At 38.9% G+C, this 22,649-nt stretch overlaps 1 protein-coding gene across 1 annotated transcript in view; it reads right to left on the bottom strand.

The window, feature by feature from the left end:
• CIB22 (LYR family of Fe/S cluster biogenesis protein) overlaps positions 1 to 22,649 on the bottom strand; it is a 164,002-nt gene that overhangs the window by 30,589 nt on the left and 110,764 nt on the right. Inside the window, exon 3 of the mRNA XM_089449464.1 lies at positions 17,536 to 17,617. Within this exon, the coding sequence (XP_089305590.1) occupies positions 17,536 to 17,617 (82 nt within the window). The remainder of the gene's footprint in view (positions 1 to 17,535; positions 17,618 to 22,649) is intronic.

Raw genomic sequence — 22,649 nt, 5'->3', positions numbered from 1 at the left:
TTGACCACAATTGCATAATTTTAACAGAAACTTTTATGAAACCTTATGTATAAATTCTAGAGATGTTGAACTAACATTCAAAAAACTATGGGAGTATAGGTGGAAGTAGTAGTTTGGTAGCAGCAATGTGAATGGAGAATTAAAGGTTAATTTAAAAGCAAAGTTCAAGAGGAGACACAAGTACAAAAATGGCAATATGAGTACCAATTCATATAGTCAAAAACCTGAGAAATATATAAAGTGTCTTCGTTATGACAAGCTAAGGCATAAGGCCATGTTTTGCAAGAAACAATTTTGGGACCAAAAACACAATCAACGCAATTGTTTTGAAGATCGATGAGAAACAAACCACAATGTAGCTAAATGTAAATAGGAAGAAGAATTTCATGTGTTTCTTACTAGCAAGGAGTCATTGGGGACTCTTGGAAATATTGAGCGGGGGGGTGAATCAGTATTTCACTTCAATTAGTTACTTTTAATCTTCAGAGCATTAATTAACATTAGCATGAAATCAAACATACCACCACCATTCAACAAAGCACAACATCATAAACAGTAGACCAAAGATTTTTAGGTGGAAACTCTTTAGGGAGAAAAACCACCAAACGCTTCTTAATATAGGTCTTCAAAATTTGCATCAATAAGAAGCGCCTACATCCAAGATTCTCCAACTACAACATGAAGGAGGCTCCAACCCCCTAAATTATCAGCACCAACAGAAAGGACACTCCGTTGCCCTGATTTATAGGCTCCAACTCCCATATTTACCAGCTCTGACTAGAAGGATGCTCCAACGCCCTAGTTATATGAGCTCCAACACCCTACACAAGCTCCAACGTGCCCTAGCACCACCTTGTCAACCTGAAGTTTTCTCAGTATCCAACCTGAAGGAGACTTCACTCTCCTTCATTACATCACCCTTCCACCCTATTCAGCAAGCAGACCACGTTTCACAATTTTCAGACTAGATCCACCTGTGTTCAATATCAACATCAAACTGCAAAGCAACTTCTAGTCAAACAATAAAATCTATTTCATTGTATCAATGACATCCAGTAACCAAGATAATTTAGCAACAGTAAACCTTTGCTCATCATATTCTCACTAGCCAGCATCATAAACAACATATACTGGAGGCAACATATCTCTGATTAACAAAGTGATGGAAACTTAACATATCAGTAACAATTTTGACAAACCCAGAAAGCATATCAGCAGCAATACAAGATATATGGCATCAAGATGTTCTTTGCCATACTCTCAAAAACAACAATACATTACTTTATCAACACTCAAACCATAAGCAACTCTCTCTGCTCAGCATATGCATCAATCTTACCATCATTCTGACAATCAATTCACTGACAAACTCAAGCATCAACCTCAACACAAACCATCAAGCTACCAAACCCTAGCATCACCTCAAATCCTGGCAACAACCACCCTGACATACAAATTTGTTCAACACATCAACAATATTCCTACGTTACCGGATTTGCTGAGGAGAAGAGGTGGAACCACGAATCCCCGAATCCGAAATTGGTACGGATAAGAATACGCTAGGATCCACGTACGATCAGTTAGCGACTTAGTTAACACAAAGTCGTGAGCGTTTTTCTGGTTGACTACAATTCTGGTGGGTTTTGGAGGCGGATAACACGCGCGCAGATCTTCAATTAACAATCAGTCATGCCCTAAGTTGCACGAAACGGGGAAACGGGTACGAGTTTCCGAAACGGGAAGCGATACGAAACGCGACCTCCCCAAATTTTGGAAACGGGGAAACGCAAATATATATATATATATTGAAAAAAAAAATATATATATATATATATAATGAAAATATATATATATATATATATATATATTGAATATATATATATATATATTGAATATATATTCAATATATATATATATATATATTGAATATATATTCAATATATATATATATATATATTGAATATATATATATATATATTTTCAATATATATATATTATATATATGTGCAATCATAAAGCATAAATGATACATTATAATTTATTACACTTAAACATTAAGATTTAATTTACATCACATTTACTCATGAATGATCACATAATGAAAATAAAAATATCGGAATATGCAAAAGCAACATTTATTATATATCCAAATCTCAAAATCAGCCTTTATTTATATTAATATATGAGGCTGCAAGTACAATAAAGACTATAAGGCTGCAAGAGAGAGATCCAAATCAGGATTTTCTGCATCCACATCCCATTCTTTAGAAGGACCACTGTTGTATTGGGAGTCTCCTCCTACATAGTCGAACGGCCTTAGTGCTCTTGATTAAATACACGTTTCATACCCTAGTACCCTACATGATCTTGATTATTGGGAGTTTCCCCTGCATAAAGGGCTTGATTCTCTTGATTAAATACAAGTTCCATACCTTAGTACATGATAAAATCTAATGGAAACATTGCAATCCCCCCAATCCTGAAATCCTGAAAAACAAATAAGTTTGCTGGATTTCGAGTGAGATCTAAAATTCTACTTTCTCCATATGAAATCCAACGAGGGCGAAACCACTCTCAAACATCCTGAGTCATTTCATGGTTATGTTAAAAATTTAAGTAAAAGGATGAAAATGAAAAATAAAGGAGAATATCACTTTTACTTTAAGAATTTAGCATTACCATGAATTGCATATGCCTCAAACTTCCTAATGAACTGCATATCAACACTAGGGAAAAAATTCACTTTTATAACTTTAGACACACATCTAGAAGTCACTAACATACCCTAAAAGTAAATTAAAAAACAAATTTAAAAAAAAAAAATTTAAAAACAAATTTAAAAAAAAAATTAAAAAAAACACAAGTTAATGAGGAAACGTGGGTCGTACGGCCCTGAAACGCGTTTCCAGCCGTACTGGCCACGTTTCCATTTCGGGAAACGTGGAAGTACGGTCGGAAACGCGTTTCATGGCCGTACCAAACGCGTTTCCGCGTTTCGTACCCGTTTCCATACGGAAACGGACCTCTATGCCACGTTTCCTGCAACATAGGTCATGCCAACTCAGAACTTTTAAGTACCCGTTCTACTGCAAGTTAACTGGTTAGCATTAATCGAACTGTTGGTTAGCTGGTTAGCTTCAGTTTAGCAATCGTTATATTCTATAAAAGGTCGAAGATTCAAGAAATAGATGCGTTGCTCAGTCAGGGTAGTCAAGCCGAGTGGAGGGAGCGGAGCCTAGTTGGCAGAGAGACGTGGGAGCAGTCGTGGTCGGTCAGAATCGTGGGAGCGCTATGCAGATAATCGTTGGAGCAGTCAGCCTCGGGCAGGACTCGAGTCTACTACTGAGTCCTGAAGCAGAGTTGTCGAGCAATGGGTGTAGGGCAAAGTTGTGGGTGTCAAGCAGAGTTGTGGGCGTCGGGCAGAGTCGTCGACGCAAGTGCAGGTAATATTTCAATTTACGGCGTCAAGTTTTTTTAATAAGTTTTCAATATAAAGATTTAATTAAAATTACAGCATCAAGTTTTTTAATAAGCTTTCAATATAAAAATTTAATTAAAAAGATTATTTTGACATTAATACATATATATAATAAAGTTATTTATTTATTTTAAATCAATATGTTTATGTTTAATAAACATATGTTTTGTATTTCATTTTGAATTTTTTATTTTTATAAGTTACAAGTATAGCTTTATATTTGGTTGTTTAAATTATTTTTTAATTTTTATAAATAAATAAAATATTTTATGTTATAACTTTATTTTAATAATTATATCAATATGTTTGTATTAATATTTATATGTTTATTTGTTTGTTAGTTTTTAAATTAGGTATATATATAATTATTTATTTATTTAAATTTTAAATTATTTATTATAAAATAATAATTTAGAATTTTATATTTTTTTGTAATTTTATTTTGCCCCACACACACAAACACACACACACATATTAGGAATAACAATTTAGAATTTTGTTTTGAGAATGATAATTTTATTAATTTATATTTTATTATAAATGCAAGTGTGATAAACATGGAACCATCACACCATGAACCCAGTGAAGGAATAAATGTCAATAAAGATCCAAGATCTCCTTTATGGCAGTATGTGGAAATTCTTGGCAAAAACTCTGGTGGTGGTTCGTACAAATGGAGATGTAGTGAATGCAATAGCATTTGAAATGGCTCATACACTAGGGTGAAGGCCCATCTCACTGGGCAAACTAAAACAGGTGTGTTAGTATGCAATGGTCCAAATGGCCAACCTAGGGCAGGTTTGAGTCCTGCAAAAGTTAAGTTTTATGCATCTTTTCAAGATGCTGCAGATAAGAAATTCGGCAAGGGAAAACCCTCTGTGCAAGCCTCTACAACCAAGTCTTCATTGCCATCTACACCAACTCTGACAATTAATAAAATAACTACTCTAGGACCTCTTGAAGCAGCATTCAATAACTAGGGTAGAGAAGTTGCAGATGAGCATGTTGCTTGTTGCATCTATGCAAATGGACTAGCATTCAATTTGGTGCGCTCTCCTTATTGGCAACAAATGATTAAAGCAGTTAATGAAGCACCAAAAGGATACAAGAGCCCCTGGTATGAAAAGGTACGCACCACTTTGTTAACATCAGAAAGACAATTTGTGGGTAGACAATTACAATCAATCCGTGAGACATGGGCAAAAACAGGGGTGTCCATCATTTCTGATGGATGGAGAGACCAAAGAAATCGCCCTTTAATTAATGTTATCACAATTTGTCCCCAAGGAGCAATGTTTTTGAAGGCCATTGACTGCAATGGAGTGGAAAAAGATGCAACATTCATCTCCACAATTCCTATTAATGCAATAGAAAGTGTAGGGTCACAAAATGTTGTCCAAGTTATCACAAACAATGCAAAGGTTTGTAGAGCAGCAAGCCTGATTGTGGAGATTCAATACAATCACATCTTCTGGACTCCATGTGCAGTGCATTCATTGAACCTTATGCTAGCCAAGATTGGTGAGATTGAGTGGATCAATGAAATATATGTAGCATCAAAGGAGATCCAAATGTTTATTACCAATCACTCAATGTCCCAAGCATATATATGAGTTTTGCAAAGTTGGAGCTACTAAAGGTACTCCATTTTTAATCAATGTTATGCATTATGAATTCTCAATTTTAATGTTTTATTTATTTTATGTGTGATTTAAGGTTTGACTTTTCAATATGTTTATGTAGGTTGTCGAAACTCGTTTTGCTTCCCACACTTTAGTCATAAAGAGACTTTTGGAGGTCAGACAAGCATTATAAGCAATGGTCCTTGACCCTCTTTGGGAATCATGGAGGACTTCAACTTTTGATAGAGGACAAAGAATAAAGTCTATCATTCTTGATAATGCATGGTGGGACAAGGTCCAATACCTTTGGAAATTCACAGAACCAATTCTAACTATGATCAAGGCATTTGACACAGATATGCCTTGCTTGGGGGAAGTCTATGAAAACATAGATAGCATGTTGGAGAAAATACAGGAAATTATCAAGGCAAGTGAACATGACTCCTTTGAAGTATTTTACAATGAAGTGAAAGACATAGTTACAAAAAGGTGGAACAAAATGACCACGCCATTACACCTTTTGGCGTATGGACTACACCCCAAATATTACCATTCCAAAATATTGTCTTTACTTGGTAGAGCAGCGCCAAACAGAGATTCTGAAGTGGTACAAGGATATAAGACAGCTTTCAGGAAAATCTATAGGGAAGTTGGAATTGCAAAGGAAGTACGTGAGGAATTTGGAGCATTTGTACAATCCACTGGGATCTTTTCAAATCCACTAGCCATGGATGATCGGGGGCATATGGATCCTATTACTTGGGGCTTCCATGGTAGAGATAGCACTTATCTCTCGACTCTAGCCACGAGGTTGTTATCGCAGGTTGTCAGTGCCTCATCAGCTGAGAGGAACTGGAGTACATATGGCTTCATCCATTTGGTAAAGAGAAACAAACTGGGAGCAGCGAAGGCTGAGGATCTTGTATATGTCCATTCCAACCTTTGCCTTCTATCACATTCTACTTCATCGTATAAAAAAGGTCCAAGTAGAATGTGGGATGTGGAACCTGAGATATCTGACTTGAACATGACATTGAATGCCATGACTCACCTTAATCTACTTGAGGATGCTACACAAACACTTCCTACTTCTGCAACAACTTTTAACATTCTTGGCGCATGATCATCTATTCATGATGTAGAGTTGCAATATGCAGATGATGATGATGTAGACCCATTTCATGATTTGTAGACAGGCCTACTCTATATTATCATATTAATAAAGTGATCATTGATGAAACACTTATTTTGTATTTACTACTATCATCTTTGTATGAGGCAAGATGCATCATTTCAGGGTTCAAATTCATAAATTATCTGATAATTTTAGCTCTAATGTTTTGATTCATGAATGGTTTTGATTTTAAACATCAAATGTATTTTCTAAAATTTAAAAAAATATTATTATATATTTTTGTACTTGCCGTCGCCGTATCTGGATCATGTCTTTTTAAAAATCCAACAGATCCGTATCCGTATCCTGGTAACTTAGCAGTATTCCTACTATCATCATTGGTGGCAACATTCATCAAACTAAACACAAGCCTCTACTTATCGATAGTGTCAAGTCCTACAAACCCTTTTTCTGCTCAAATTCAGCCTTTGAGTAGGATCAGTCATAGTAGTCCCTCGGCCTAAAGATGGTCAAGAATACGCTCAGCCTAGAACACAAATTTAGCCTTAGATAATTGTCTTCAATAGGAATGCTTCTCGAATTTGTCAGCCGTAATTGATGAAAGTAATCAAGCCAAATCTCCAAATCAGTGAGATCAACAAAAGAAAACACTTCTGAAAGTTATATGAAGAAAGACGAAGGTTTTGCCACCACATATGCCTTAAATTGATGTGAAAATTAACCTTCAAAACTGGAATGAAAACTAACCTCAAGAATGTCCTTAAACTACTTCAGATATTTTGGAGTTTACGCCTCAAACAATCAACAAAAATTGCCTTTTGTCCATCAACACCTTTACTCAACTCCAAATTTGTTTGGTATTAGTTCCCTTGCATTTTTAACTTCTGATCAATCCTTGTAATCAAAATGAGGCAATGTTATGCTCTTGACCTGCGAGAAAATGCTAGACTACCGAATATACGAAGAAAGACAACCCAAAACACATAACAAGATGGGAAATAACAGCATGTATTTTATTATTCAGAGATAAAAGCAATGTTCACTTGCCTCTTCGAAGGGGCAACCTCCAATAGAGCAGCGCTCGATTACAAAATAAAACACGACCTCAATGGGGAGTCCCTATCCTTTATATTGGATTCATACATGCAATACCATAGGTTAGTACCATGGTTTTCTTAATACCATGGCCGTTTGCAACTAAATGTGGTCCCTTTCTTTAAATGCGGGTCAACCAATTACAATTATTAATATGGGCTTTATTGACTCTTTAACTAACTATAACTATGACTCGACCCTATTACATAAATAAAGGGGTTAGGGTTGGACCCTAACATGCCCTCCCCCATAAAAACAGCCTTGTCCTCAAGGCTGAAGCTGTGGAAACTGCTGAAGAATAGTGGCTGGTTCCCAGGTTGCATCTTCCGGAGAGGTGTCTTTCCACTTGACGAGGACTTCCTTGATCGTGCGACCGCGCAGATGTCGTTCTCGCTTGTCCAGGACCTGTTCAGGTTGGAGCCAAATTGAACCTTCTTCATCCAATTCAGGTAGACGGGTTTGAATTCTGCAATTGTTCCCCACCACTTTCTTGAGGCATGATACATGGAAGACAGGATGGATTTTTGCAGTGGGTGGCAAGGCTAGCTTGTAGGCTACTTCGCCAATGCGCTGAAGTATTTGATAAGGTCCATAGAATTTTGGAGATAATTTCTAACTACCCTTGTCTTTGAGTGATGTTTGCTTGTATGGTTGCAACCTCAAGAATACCTGATCCCCTTCTTGAAATGTGCACTCCGAACGATATTGGTCTACCTGTTGCTTCATGCGATTCTGAGCTTGATGGAGATTATCTTTGAGACGAGCTAGCATGGTTGCACGGTTCTGTAGGAGTTGATCCACTACTTGCACCTTAGAGCATCCCGAGATATAAGAAGTAGGTGAAGGGGGGAGTTGACCATAAACTGCTTCATAGGGAGTCATCTTGGTGGTGACATGATAGTTAGTATTATACCACCATTCAGCTAAAGGTAACCACTGTACCCATTGATGTTGCTTTTCTGAAGTGAAACACCTGAGGTAGGTTTCCAGACATTTGTTGACGCCTTCAGTTTGACCATCAGTTTGGGGAAGATAGGAAGTACTTAGTTGTAATTGGGTGCCTTGTAGCTTGAAAAGTTCCTGCCAAAAGTTACTGGTGAAGGTGGGTCACAATCAGACACAATGGAAGTGGGCACGCCATGCAATTTGAAGATCTGATCCATGAAAGATTGAGCCACCAAAGTGGGTGTAAAAGGGTGGGGTAGGGCGCAAAAATGAGCATACTTAGAAAGTATGTCCACAACCACCATGATCACTGACTTGTTGCCTGACTTCGAAAGACCAGTAATGAAATCCATAGAAACATCCGCCCAGATTGAGGCAGGGATGGGCAATGGTTGTAAAGTGCCTAAGACCTTGACTATTTCTCCTATGTGGCACTAACACACATCAAATTCAGCTAGGAAAGTAAGAATGTTCGTTTTCATGCCTGTCCAAAAGAAGGAACGACGAGTGTGAGCACAAGTCTTCTGAAAGCTTGCATGGCCCGCAGTGGGAGATGAGTGCAACTCTGCCAAAATGCGTGTTTTGAGGGTGGATGTCAGTGATATCACTACTCTGTCCTTGTAGCGAAGAATCTCATCCTTCCAAGAGTAGCCCACTGTGGAATTAGGATCTGCTCGCAAGTTATTAATGATTTGGGAGAGCGGAGGATGTGAAAACCATTCCTTGCGAGCTTCTTCAATCCAATCTGGAATGGGAAGAGAGATTGCTAGCAGGGTGTTGTCCTCCTCAAATTGGCGTGATAAAGCATCCGCTACGACATTTTTGCGCCCTTTCTTGTAAATTATCTCATAATCATATCCCAGCATTTTGGCTAACCATTTGTTTTGTTGTGGCGAGGATAGTCGTTGCTCCAAAAAATATTTAAGGCTTTGAATATCTGTGCGGATTTGGAAACGCCGCCCCAATAAGTATGGTTGCCAGGTATCCACTGCATGCAGGATGGCCATCATCTCCTTCTCATAGGTAGATTTTCCCAGATGTTTCCACTTAGTTGTTGGCTGGTGAAGACCAAGGGTCGGCCTTCCTGCATTAAGACAGCCCCAATACCCATACCTAAAGCATCACATTCAATCACAAAAGACTTGGTGAAGTCGGGTAGTGCCAATACGGGAGTGGAACACATGGCCTATTTGAGAGCTATAAATACTTGTTGTGATTCATCAGTCCAGAGGAATGAATTTTTCTTGAGAAAGTGAGTGAGGGGTGAGTGAGTGAGAAAGTGGTGAGTGAGTGAGTGGACAAATTTGCGATAGTAGCTGGTGAGACCCAAGAATCTTCTCAAACTCTTCAAAGTCTTTGGTTGGGGCCAATCCTGCATTGCCTGGATCTTTTTGGGATCCACCTTGACACCTTCACGCCCCATAATGTGGCCCAAATACTCGACTTCTTTCATGCCAAAAGAGCACTTGGACAATTTGACAAATAATTTATGCATCCGGAGCAGTTGCAACAGCAAGTCTACATGCTGAAGATGTTTTTCCCAGGTGAGGTTGTAGATGAGAATGTCATCAAAGAAAACAAGGACAAATTTTCTGAGATATGGTTTGAGCAGGTGATTCATGAGGCTCTGAAAAGTGGATGGGGCATTACAGAGACCAAATGGCATGACCAGGAATTCATAATGGCCTTCATGAGTTCGGAAAGCAGTCTTCGGAATGTCTACTTCTTTCATGCGTATTTGGTGATAGCTCAAGCGAAGATCTAGCTTAGTAAAGAATTGAGCCCCATTTAGTTCATCCAACAAATCATCAACAACCGAGATGGGGAATTTATCTTTGACTGTAAGCTTGTTGAGGGCCCTGAAGTCTGGACACATGCGCCATTCCCCATCTTTCTTGAGCACCATGACCACAGGTGATGAATAAGGACTGATGCTAGGACAAATGACACCGGCTTCCAGGAGTTCCTTGATGATTTTTTCAATTTCATTATTTTGGGCGAAAGGGTATCTATATGGGCACACATTCGGTGGTTGTGCCCCTGGGACCAAAGTGATGCTATGATCATGTTCCCCTCTAGAGGGTGGAAGCTCATGAGGTTTGTCAAAGACCTGCGGGTGGCTATTTAAGACCTATTGCATCTCAGGATGAATATGAAGAGTAATGGGCTCGAAGGCCTGGATGGCATTAAATTGGGCGATAACTCCATGGTGGCCCTTTTTTAACAACTTTTCCATCCGATGCGAGCTGATGATAGAAGGAGTACCTGCCTGGAGTCCACGGAGGGTATGTGTGTGGTCCTTCTGCTTAAATCTCATATATAACTCCTGGAAATCCATTGTGATTGGGCCAAGTGTGCGGAGCCATTCAGCACCCAAGACAATGTCACACCCACCCATGTTGATGGCAAACATGTGGGTCTTTAGGTGGTAATCTCCCATCTGAAGTTTGATATTTTCACAACGGCCTTCACATTTCATTGTCCCCCCATCAGCAATCTGGACCTGGAAATTAGAGACTGCTCTGACAAAACAATGCATAGCTTCTGCGACTCTTTGATGGATAAAGTTATGCGTGCTGCCACTATCAATCAATACTACTACAAGGCGATGTTTAATAAAACCTCTGATTTTGAGAGTTTGGGGAGAAGAAATGCCTGCCAAAGCATGAAGCGAGATAACTGGTTCTTCAAGAGTACTGGGAACTCATTGTCCTACCGGTTGTCCTCATCTTCCTCCTCTGGTCCCTCAACAGGTGGGGCTTCCTCAGATGAACTGTGATCAGTAGCTTCAATTTGAAAGAATTTTGGTTACTTGCATTTATGCCCCGGGGAGTATTTGTCATCACAATAGTAACACAATCCTTGCTTTTTTCTTTCAGCGATTTCTGCGGGGGACACCTTTGGAACCTTAATTTTTTGGTAGCACCCTAAACCTGGGTGGGGCGTCCCATGGCTATGAAATTTGGACGAGGCAACTAGGCCGCTAAAGCACGTTCCACTTCGACAGCCTTTGTGCAAGCTTCCATCCATGTGGTTGGGTGGTGCATCCGAACGTGGGTTTGGATGGCGATTTTGAGACCACTTATAAAACATTCAAAGTAGAAGTCATCTCCCAGACCTGTTGTACGGAAGGCCAATTTCTCAAAGGTTGTAATATAGTTGTTTACTGTGCCTGTCTGTCTGAGCTTAGTAAGACGACCCAAAAAATTAAATCACGATCAAAGCGGTCACAAATGGCTTTTGTGAACACCTACCAAGTAACTGCCCTTGGACATCATTTATAATGCCACTGCAACCATTGCCATCTTTCTTGGTCCAAGTAAAGGCCTCCCACACATAGTTTAGTTTCATCATCTACAATGTGATTCAGAGTGAAATATTGTTCCATTTGTGCTACCCATATTGACGGATTAGAGCCATCAAATTTGTACATGTCCAACTTGGGAGGTCGAGGGTGGGAATGTTGGTGATTTCCATGGAAGTGAAGATGATGGCTAGATTCTCCTTCATGGTCTTCATTAAAAGCATATGCCTCTGATTGTAACGCCGACTTGTCCTTTGTGATGGTGTCTTGTAATGTCTGGATCTGCATCATTAACTCCGACAACTTTTTTTCAATGGTATCCATCTTCTCATTGGCCATAGCTTGAGCTCTGGTTTCTACCATGCACAGATCCTGGTCACTTGTCGTCACTATGAAAAAATTTGGGACCACCCGAAAATTGAAGTTGACAAGTGAATGGTACCACCGCGCTCAACTCCTAGTCTTGATTCTTATGGGCTAAGTCTCTTATAAGCGTCCCGAGCAGCCTCAGACTTTCTTTTTTTTTTTTACTCCGAACGGAGTTTTACTCCCCGCTTAACAATATTGCAGTTTCCAGAAAAGTTAATCCTGCCTAATGTCCTACGAGAATTGCCCCTGGGTATAGGAGCCACAAGCCTCCCTGCCCAAATGGTCAGATCTGTCTGTGAAACCCTCAACTGTTGAATGTGAGTTGGACTGCGACAGCGACCGAACCCCAGCTGCTAGATCTAAATGGTATTGTGGCATTAAACCCTGAACTGGTGGCGCTAATTGTTGCGGCGACGACAAGACCCCAACTGCTAGATCTTATCTAGCAAAGAAGATGATGGGCAATCTTCAGAGAGAGGAGGGAACTATGGTCTCAATGAGTGTTAGGTGCTACAGATCGCAATATACATAAGGGTCCAATAGTAGTACTTGGCCCAATCTTTCAGGGCACTAACTAAGGAGGATCAACCGTACCCTTAGCCATACTAACCAACGACCCTATCGTACACGCGAGTAATCTCCCCGACTGCTGTTCTCGTTGCACTGTAGCAACAAGACGGCTGGCGGTTTATCTACGGCGAGGTTTCAGGTGAGCCTAAGGGCCTTCTGATATACCCAGAGGGTACGTGGAAGAGAGTCTGTGTGCGGTTCTGTCTAATGCGCTACTACTCGAAGGGGTACCCACAGGGTTACAAGGGATTCCAACAAGCATGACCACCTCTTGTATTTCCTACATGCATGCCTCCCCAAATCCACAAGTTTATGCGCTCAATGACAAATCCCATGGTTTAAAGACGCCGGAACACGTCTCTAGCTAAAAAAAAATCCGCTAAAAATGGAGATCCCACCAGCCCTAGAAAGCGCTCTGATACCACTTGTTATGCTCTTGACCTGCGAGAAAATGCCAGACTACCGAATATACAAAGAAAGACAACCCAGAACACAGAACAAGATGGGAAATAACAGCATGTATTTTATTATTCAGAGATAAAAACAATGTTCACTTGCCTCTTCGAGGGGGCAACCTCCAATAGAGCAAGGCTCGATTACAAAATAAGACACGATGCTCCTCAATGGGGAGTCTCTATCCTTTATATAGGATTCATACATGCAATACCATGGGTCAGTACCATGGTTCTCTTAATACCATCTATCTAATACCATGGCCCGTTTGCAACTAACTGTGGTCCCTTTCTTTAAATGCAGGTCAACCACTTACAATTATTAATATGGGATTTATTGACTCTTTAACTAACTATAACTATGACTCGACCCTATTACATAAATAAGGGGGTTAGGGTTGGACCCTAACAGACAACAATAAAAACCATTACAAACAACGTCTACAACAACTAGATATTAGATAATAGTGCATCAGTTTCTGTCTTCATATTATTTCGTGTTGAGATATGGAATTGGAGATGGCTCAGAGATGATACGACGATAAACACTTATTTTCTATAGTTGATCAATGTCGATTCTCACAAATAATGAAGACAACCTTGGACATCAGTATGCAGAACAGTGGGAAATCAATTTATATGTTGAAGTTGGGCCAAACAAGCTAACCGTTTAAGCATCCATGAGTTGATTTTGTCTTATCATAGCACATAGATTATCTCACCGTTGCTTTGTCTCCTTAGTACATTTTGATTATGCAGACCAGGATCGAAGAACACTGAGTGATGTGAACATCTTACACGTGAGTGTATACAAGCAGAGATCTTAAATGCTACTTATCATAGACATGAAATAGAGCATTGGAAATTGCAGGTGAAGCACTGTTATAGACATGATCAGATGATAATTGTGATTTTGATCACAATGTATTGCTGAAGTTAAAATACACTGAGTGGATTGAGATTTTTGGCCTCAGGCATGTGAAAGGTTATCCCAGAAAATTCTGCCTCAGAGTGAACAGACACTAGTGAAGAGGCTTTGAAAATTTCTCTAAAAATATAGTGAGCCAGCAAAAAACAACTCTTCACCATAGAGATCAACGAAGAACCCAGATTCAACCTTCAAACTGTATTCAGAAATAGTCTAAAATTTTCCTCAGAACTTGATGCTCATCACAGCCAACCACCACAGAAAGATATAAGAATAAAACCCACGAAATCTCAAATCAATTGAGCAGCCTCAGATAAACCACGAAAATTTGCATCAAGCAAGCTCAGATCAGCCACCTAAAGTTTGCCCTACATATCTCCAGAATTACATTTGTCAAGAAAAAAGTATAGTTTGCAGAAACGTAGAAGTTTCGGCCTATTCTCCAGATGTGCATGACTTTCCAAAGGCATCAGAGATGAAATAGTCAGATATATGCATGATCAATTCTTGCCCTTCTTGGATGAAATCAAGATCCTTTATATAATGATGGATGGGTCATCTTAGGGGCTGACATGGCCTATCAAATTATAGAGCCGACCAACAGAAGCTCAAAATTTGAATATTTAAATTCAAAACATTTTGGAGCCAATTTTAATTTCCCTTTGAAACAGCTCTAAAGCCCATAGAAATTATCCAAAGTATTTTAATATTGTTGCCATAACAAACCAAAAAATTAACCAATCATTCAGATTGGAGACCTTGACCACACTTTCAGGGTACTAACTTTGATCAGGCAGATCTCCTCAACCGTGAGGAATTATGAGGCGTGCCACATATCATTGGAATCGGCACGACGAGGAGAATCAAATGATGATGGTCTCATGATTAGAATCATTGTCCTATAGATCAATTTCCTCAATGAGTGTGGGGCATCTAGGGCTTCCCAGGGCTTCTTGTCACTTGGAGCTTTCCATATTAAGAGCGTTCAAGAACTGACATTGGCATCAATGACAACAACATTCAACAGGAACAAAAAATATTGTTACATCGATTCAAGTACGTCACAACGTTTTACGAATCAAAAAGATTGGTATATTGATTGTGTTGAGGAAAGTTTCAACTTTGATTTTGTTGTGTTGAGTGAAGGAAAAGAATACAAAATTTAAACAAATGTAGCATGCAGCTTTAAATGAGAGGTAACCATTAGTTATTAAGAGATGTTTACTATGTCCCCCCTCTGCAAAATAATTTACTTTCCATTAGTTGGATTATAAAGCATAGCCCACACTTAGATGCCTTCAGTGATAATAGATGTTTTATTGGAGACAAAAAAAGAGAAAAGGGACCATTGTTATGGGCATAGACGAACAGGGTTTGTCTTGAATAGTGAATGATGAAGAGATGTTGGTTGTCAGAGAAGAGAACCCAGAGAAACAAGAAGATAAGCAGCAAATTAATTATGGCTTATCTACTAAGTTTCATGAAAAGAGGATAACCAATTGGGAAGGTGAAGATGAAGCAGTAAAATGAGAATGTGCTTTGTTAGAGAAGAAAAAGAAAAAAAATTAACATGTTGAACTGCCAATATGTGGAGGATGAGAGCTCAGTGAACAAGCCAAGTTCTATGTCAATGGTGGAAATATTGACAATTCAGCAAATATTGGCATTCATCTAGCTGTGAATCAATGATCAGACAGAAGCATGGTAATGTGATTTATACTTCATAAACCTTGCTAGATATAGTTCACCTCCAACCGTTAATTGAAGAACTTATTTTGGAGTGAGCTGCAAACATTTTGCTCGGCCAAAGTTTTGTTTTTGTTTTGAAACAAGCAATTTTTATGTAATATGACCATTATGAGAGTGTGTTAGATACAATGGTCATAATTAGTACTTGGGTGTACATCAGATGTATAATAAATTATTTAATTAGTTAAGTTACTCAGTACAGTACTGGCTTTTTCCAGTTTGGAACATACAATCAGAGCCTCTTTGTTGATGTATTTTGGTTCAAACATGAATTGCACCCAGTACTTTTTTGGTTATATGCACCGTTGCTATATAAATGAGAAACTCTGCACATTTTTGTGCAATGATTTGGATTCACATGAATGTGTGTGTGTGTGTTCTATATTTTTTGATCAACTAATTTTTTGGTCCATTTTTGTTTCCAATTTTGTCCAGTTACGGTTTCAAGGGTTGACCAGACTGATTCTGATAACATTGGTTGTAACTTGTAAGTAATGTGATTTGCCATGGTTACTACGTCCTCAGTACAAATACTATTTAAAAAATGATTGTTAGGAAGACCTAACTGGTTGGATGTATGATTGTGCCCCTAGCCATGATGTAAGAGCACCCTATGGTGTATAATACACCCCAATTTTCAAACTGCATTACTATCTTGAGTGAAGGCATCATCATGCCAGTGTCTCACAGCTCCATCTATGTTGATGCTTGTGTTTGCAAAAATGGAGATGAAGAATCCTCACACTTGTGGTAGGACGATTTTCATGAGAGATGAGAATAGTAAGGTTGATGGCCTATCAGAAGTTAACATGAATTCCAATAAAGTCATGACAGTGAAATTCTATCCTTTTAAAGAAGCTTGAAAATCAAATGGCAGTTCTTGAGAGTCAAGACAAAATGTTCAATAAAAGATCAAATTAATGAGTTCCATCAATCATATAGCTAAAAGCTAACTAAACATGAAAAGAATACTGTAACCAAGTCAATCGGAGCACTACGTATCCCAGTACAAGGAGAACAAGATTTCTTTATAGAGAAAATGCTAGAAGAGACCTACAACAAGGCAATACAATTGAAGACAAAGAATAGTTGGGAAAAGCAGGTTTGCACACCTTATGTAACAAGGTGGAAAAAATGTAGAATGAAAGGAAAAGTCAGTGATTGTGTCTACCAACATCAACAACTGGAACAAACAAACCAAAGTATGGTCACTACAAGAAAATTGGGTATGTCGAAGAAGATTGCTGGTTTCTACCCTTGAAGAATTAAGAACAAAATGCATTTCAAGAGTACATGGCAATGAAGAGTAGATAGAGCTGTGGATCAAACTTGATAAAGAGTTGAGGACTTGTAATGAAGATGAACAAAATGTCTAGCAACCAAATCCAAGGAAACAACTACTTGAGATGTTGATACATATGAACAAAACCAATGCTCTAACAATTGTCAACCCAGGTCATCAAAAGGATTTGATTGCAGCAAAACGGGTCAGGTAATTCATCCCCAAGTCGGTGACATTTACACATAAATACAAGGTTGGTTATCACTACATATGTGAGTGTGAAACATTTGGGGCTTGGAAGTATATTTCTCATCCTATTCACTCAATTAGATTCTTAAGTATCAATTACTAGGCATCCAGTACATCAACATCCGCATGATGCTGATGAAACAATCATGAAAATTTAGTCACTGTTTGAACAGAGAAAGACCAAGTGATCTATAGTTTCTAGCAAATACCAAATGCAAAAAAAAACATAAAAGACTATTCATTATGCATGATTGATATGAGATAAACACAGAGAAAATTCTATCTGAACAAAGATTCAAAGCATGACATATCATCGATGAAACAACTCCGCAACATTATAGACTGTAGAGACATTACCAATATATGGGTCAGGATGGCCATATCTGGTAAGTCTTTCTTCTGCTGCTTCAATCAACTTGTCTATCCTGTCAACATCATCCTGCAATATTCCAAATGGTGAAGAGTTGGTATAATAATTTGTTATGTAATACTTCTGATCTAAGAGATATCCCCTACAGTATGAATCACCACTAAATCTTTCCAATAAAGTACAAATATTCTAGGCGCAAATTTTTAGTACTTCTGGCCCCTGTTTCTAAGAAAGCTTTTTGTAGCCAAATCTATAAGTGGCTTGAAATCACTGATAGCTCAGCTTCCCCTTCACTGGCATTTATGCAGTTACAATAGGTTGATGAAATCATTATTACCAAGGAATAAGCGAGGAGTAGAACAAATTTAAAGTTGCTTATTGAACTGGTGTTGAGTCATTTTGCCTAGTTAATTACATATGCAAGTAGCCATGAAATTATGCATTTCTGAAGTGAATGGAACTTAAATGTTAAGACAGGTACCACAATTTGTATTGCTCTCAAAATAAAAGTAACAATCCAACACAGGGCAAGTTACCTGTCCAGTCAAGTGAGAATCTGTTAACCTTCAGCCAATGTGTGAGTTATCATGTTTAAAGAAGTCTTATTAAAAAGATCTACAAGACATCAAAAAATAACAAAAGAAGACTTCTTCCCATTTTTTCATATTCATTACATAGTATTTAACTGCACACGAGTCATTTCACCTAAATAATTAGGATGTGCAAGAAGCAACGAAATTATGCAATCCTGAAGTGAATGAATTATGAAACTTGAATGTTAAGATGGGTACTGCAATTTGAGTTGTTTTCAAACCACAAGTGTGTTGGAATAAAAAACCAACACAGGGCAAGTTACCTGACCAGTCAAGTGAGTATCTGTCAACCTTCAGCCATGGTTTGAAATTTTGAATTATCCTTTTGGAAGCATTCTTATTCAAATGGTCTACACAAAACATAAAAAGAACATATGAACACGGGTTCATGTATTCATTATGTAGGGATAACAACCCCTCAAACAAGTAGTTGTAGGCTTAGCCCTTGTTTACACAATCCATAAAAAAAGTTATGGCCATTTCAAGGGTGGCTTGCTCTCGCACATTTCAAGTTTTTCAAGTTCCATGCTCTTTCCGTAAAAAGCCCAATAAACAAAAGAAAGAGTTCAGCTAATTGAATAACCCTGACAGGAAAAGCGTTAGAATTAAAGAGTATATAGAGGTGCTACTTAAATCATTAGATGCAAGAAATGATGCTTGTTATAGAGAATCTCTTTCTATTGGCTAGAAAATGTATCTTTGTGGATAGAATGGGGTTTTGTGAAAAGTACCATTATCTTTAGGGAGCAACCTATCATGTATATTTTAATGTAATGCTATTTCTTTCAAGAAGGAAACTTGGCATGATGTTTTTGCAGTGCTTCCTACGTCAATATCACATCTTTGGTTTATGGTCATTCTTTAATGCAAATGCATATTCACGCTACGGCTTTATATATCAATACTATATAACAGATATTTACTTTATTAAGGTTTTGACCTCAATGTTTATGGCATACACGTGATATGTTACATTTTGATTTAATCAGACATTACTTAAGCCATGGAATATGTCCAAAGTTGTCTTTCAGATTGTCATATTAACCTTGATTTGGAATGCTAGGTTCTTTTATTCATCGGAATGGTTTATGTAACAAAAAACAGTAAAATAAATAAAAGAACTGCACACGTACACACAATGATTACTCAGATCATTCATATCAATGATTGCATTCAAGCCAATTACCTGAAAAGAAACCAGGCAAAAATTGTACAACAGAACTCAACACTAACAAAAGCCTAGTTTCAATGTCTCCAAGGGATGAAACACAGACCCTACTGAACAAGATGTACCAAAGGCTCCACAAACCTTACTGCCTCCAAGACAATAAAGAAAAAGTACAAATGAAGATGTCAAGTAAGGTAGACCAAGTGGTTGGGGTGGGCTGTTAACTCCCTCACCAACCGTGTTCAATTCCCCGAAATGACATGCTTAGCATGTATTGATTAGGCTCAAGGAGTAGGCGGCCCTAGGGAGTTTTAACTCCATCCGTGGTCAATACGGGACGTCTTGGCTCTTGCTTAGTCATTGGGTCATTACTGTTTTTAAAAAAAAGTACAAATGAAGATGAACAAGATAGAGGAAGACTAATGCACTCCTCTACTCACGAGTCACATCTCTAACACAAGTGTGAACAAGTGCAGTCTAGTCACATCTCTAACACAAGTGTGAACAAGTGCACTCCTCTAGTCACACATATAACACAAACGTTAATAGAATGAAAATGAAGAAAGGAGTCTCTCCTTCCTCTACATATATGAGAGGTAAGGGAGGCCATCAAAACATATGTTGGCCTAAACCCTTACAAGCAACCTAAAAGCCACAGGTCTGCTCACACATATGATGTGATATACTCCTAATGTACACATGTCAAACTCCAAAGTGATGTCATACACAAGCAGGGCTCAAATTCATGTGTGTTCCACAAGATACGTCCAACAATCCTCCTCCAAGACTTCAAGGACTCCAAAAATCCTTCTCAGCAATGTGGTCTCCATTGGGACCACTCCCTCTACATGAACATTGTTGCAACATAGGCATCCCCAAGTCAACTCCATGCCTCCATATAAGCATCCAAGCTACCCCCTGCTATCTAGGGCTCAACAACCTCCTCTATAATGTCAAACACTCCTACGATGCAAGGAATTCTCCAACTAAGCAATCTCCTCAAAGCAGCTATCATATAAAATGTCACCAAGCTATGTAAAGATCTCCAATGCCATAAGGAAGAATGCCACGCAAGCATCCAAACAGGGTCAAGCAAATACTGAGTAAGCCATCTCCAATGTGCAAAGCAGACGTAGAACCTGCAGACTGCGCAGTCACTGGAGGGCCTGCGTGGGTGACACAGAGAGGCAAGGGCTGACGCAGAGGGTCTGGAAGCTACGCAGAGGTCAGCCAGGCTGACACTGAGACTGGGGGAAGTGCTAAAGACTTTTCTCTCTGTTGGGTAAGCCAGGTTGGCACCCAGTTGTACTAAAGAATTGCTAAATAATAAAATCCTCCCTTGTTGCACCGGTTTTCCCACATTGGGTTTTTCCAAGGATTGATTGTCCAAAATATTTGTGGCGATATGTTAAATCTTGTGCATATGTTTGTTTCTGTATTATGATGTGATATCTGCAGCAGAATTTATTTTAATGTTTACTGATGGATTTTCATAAATAACTTATCGGGAAATAAGTAGGTAAAATAAATCAGTTGTTGCAGTGATAGAATTTTCACAGGGTATCAGAGCAAGTAATTAGAGATAGGAAAGGAAAATCAATTATGGGTCAAGACCATGATGCAGAGGCATCTACGTCAGGAATCTGGCACAAATTTTCAGAAAATTGCACAAGAGAAAGTGATTTCGATTTCTCTATGTTGGCTTCCAGGATAGAAGAAGAAGTGGCTTGTGTGACTAGCTCTGCATCATCAGAGGTATGGTATATAGACAGTGGGGCCTCTTGGCATATGACGGCATCTAGGAATGTTTCTCAGATTATCAGGAGGAGAAGATGAACTTTCTGATCACCATTAGGAACAAGGCAAAATGTACTCCAATAGGGAGGGGTACCATAGTTTTTCAAACAGAAACAGGAGAGTGGTTCCATGCTACCGCTGCATGTACCAGGATTGGGGATGAACTTACTTTTCGTGTCGCAACTTCAAGACAAAGGCTATGACATTTTCTTGATCAAGGAGAAAGTATACGTCAAACACCCGAGCTGGAAAAAGAAAGTGCACATCAGGATCAAAAGTAACAGGTTGTACAAACTACAACTAGAATCACCACTGGCACTAATAGGCAATCATGGAGACAAGGATTTGAACGAAATATGGCACAAAAGAATGGGAAATTTGCACCATGGGGCTCTGAGAATTCTCAGGAGCATTGTAACAGGAGTTCCAGATCTTAGTACGGAACGAGATGATGTATGCAGAGGATGTGTTCTAGGAAAGTATGCCAAGGCAGCATTTCCTAGAAATAAAAACAGGGCCAAGAGTGTACTAGGATTGATACACTCAGATATCTACAGACCCATGTCCACTAAAGCTCTTAGTGGTGCCAAGTACTTCCTTACCTTCATTAATGACCACTTAAGGAAAACTTGGATTTATTTTCTGAAAACTAAGGACGAGGTTTTCCGTCGATTCAAAGAGTTCAAGGCTCTGTTGGAGAATCTGACTGGGAAGAAAATAAAAGTTTTGCACTCAGATAATGGTGGAGAGTATGTCGATAAGGACTTCACTTATTTTTGCGCTGAGGAGGGCATCAAAAGAGAGTGGACAGCTCCTTACAATCCGGAGCAGAATGGAGTAGCAAAAAGAAAGAACAGGACTATTGTAGAAGCAGCTAGGGACATGATGTATGATCAGGATATGCCAAAATTCCTATGGGCAGAAGCATGCAACGCAGCAGTCTATGTTCAAAATAGAACTCCTCATCGGGCATTGGGCAAGATTATTCCAGAGAAAGTCTTCACAAGGAAGATGCCTGAAGTCAGTCATTTCAAGATATTTGGGAGCTTAGCATATTGCCGCATACCCGAGGAAAAAAGCAAGAAGCTGGATCAAACTGTAGAGAAAGGATATCTAGTGGGATATAGTGAGAACGCTAAGGCATACAGAATCTATCTTCCAGGGAGAAGGAAGGTAGTAGTTCGACGAGATGTGAAGTTCATGGAAGACAGGGCTTTCAGAAAATCTCGAGAAATGCCTTTCTAGGAGCAGTGAAAAGAGGAATTGTTGGTCAAACCTCTTCAACCAAAAGAAGAAAATAATTTTTCCTTGAGTCAGGAAGAATCACAGGATGAGGAGGTAATAGAAGCACCTGCTGGCAGAGGAAGAACGAGCAAGGAACTTCATCAAATTTTGCGAGATGCAAAGGACTTCATCAGTGTGCCAAGGAACAATAAGAGGGAGTGAAAACAACCAGATAGATATCAGCCATTAGTAGCTCAGGATGGGGAGCCTGCCAGTTTTCAGGAGGCATCTCAACATCAAGTTTGGTTGGATGCAATGG

The sequence above is a fragment of the Pinus tabuliformis genome, chromosome X, assembly GCF_031772625.1.
Source record: "Pinus tabuliformis cultivar Carrire ecotype Pingquan chromosome X, CPIR1, whole genome shotgun sequence".
NCBI classification, from domain to species: domain Eukaryota; kingdom Viridiplantae; phylum Streptophyta; class Pinopsida; order Pinales; family Pinaceae; genus Pinus; species Pinus tabuliformis.
Note: the sequence above shows the minus strand (reverse complement) of the source record. Positions and strands in the feature narration are given on the sequence as shown.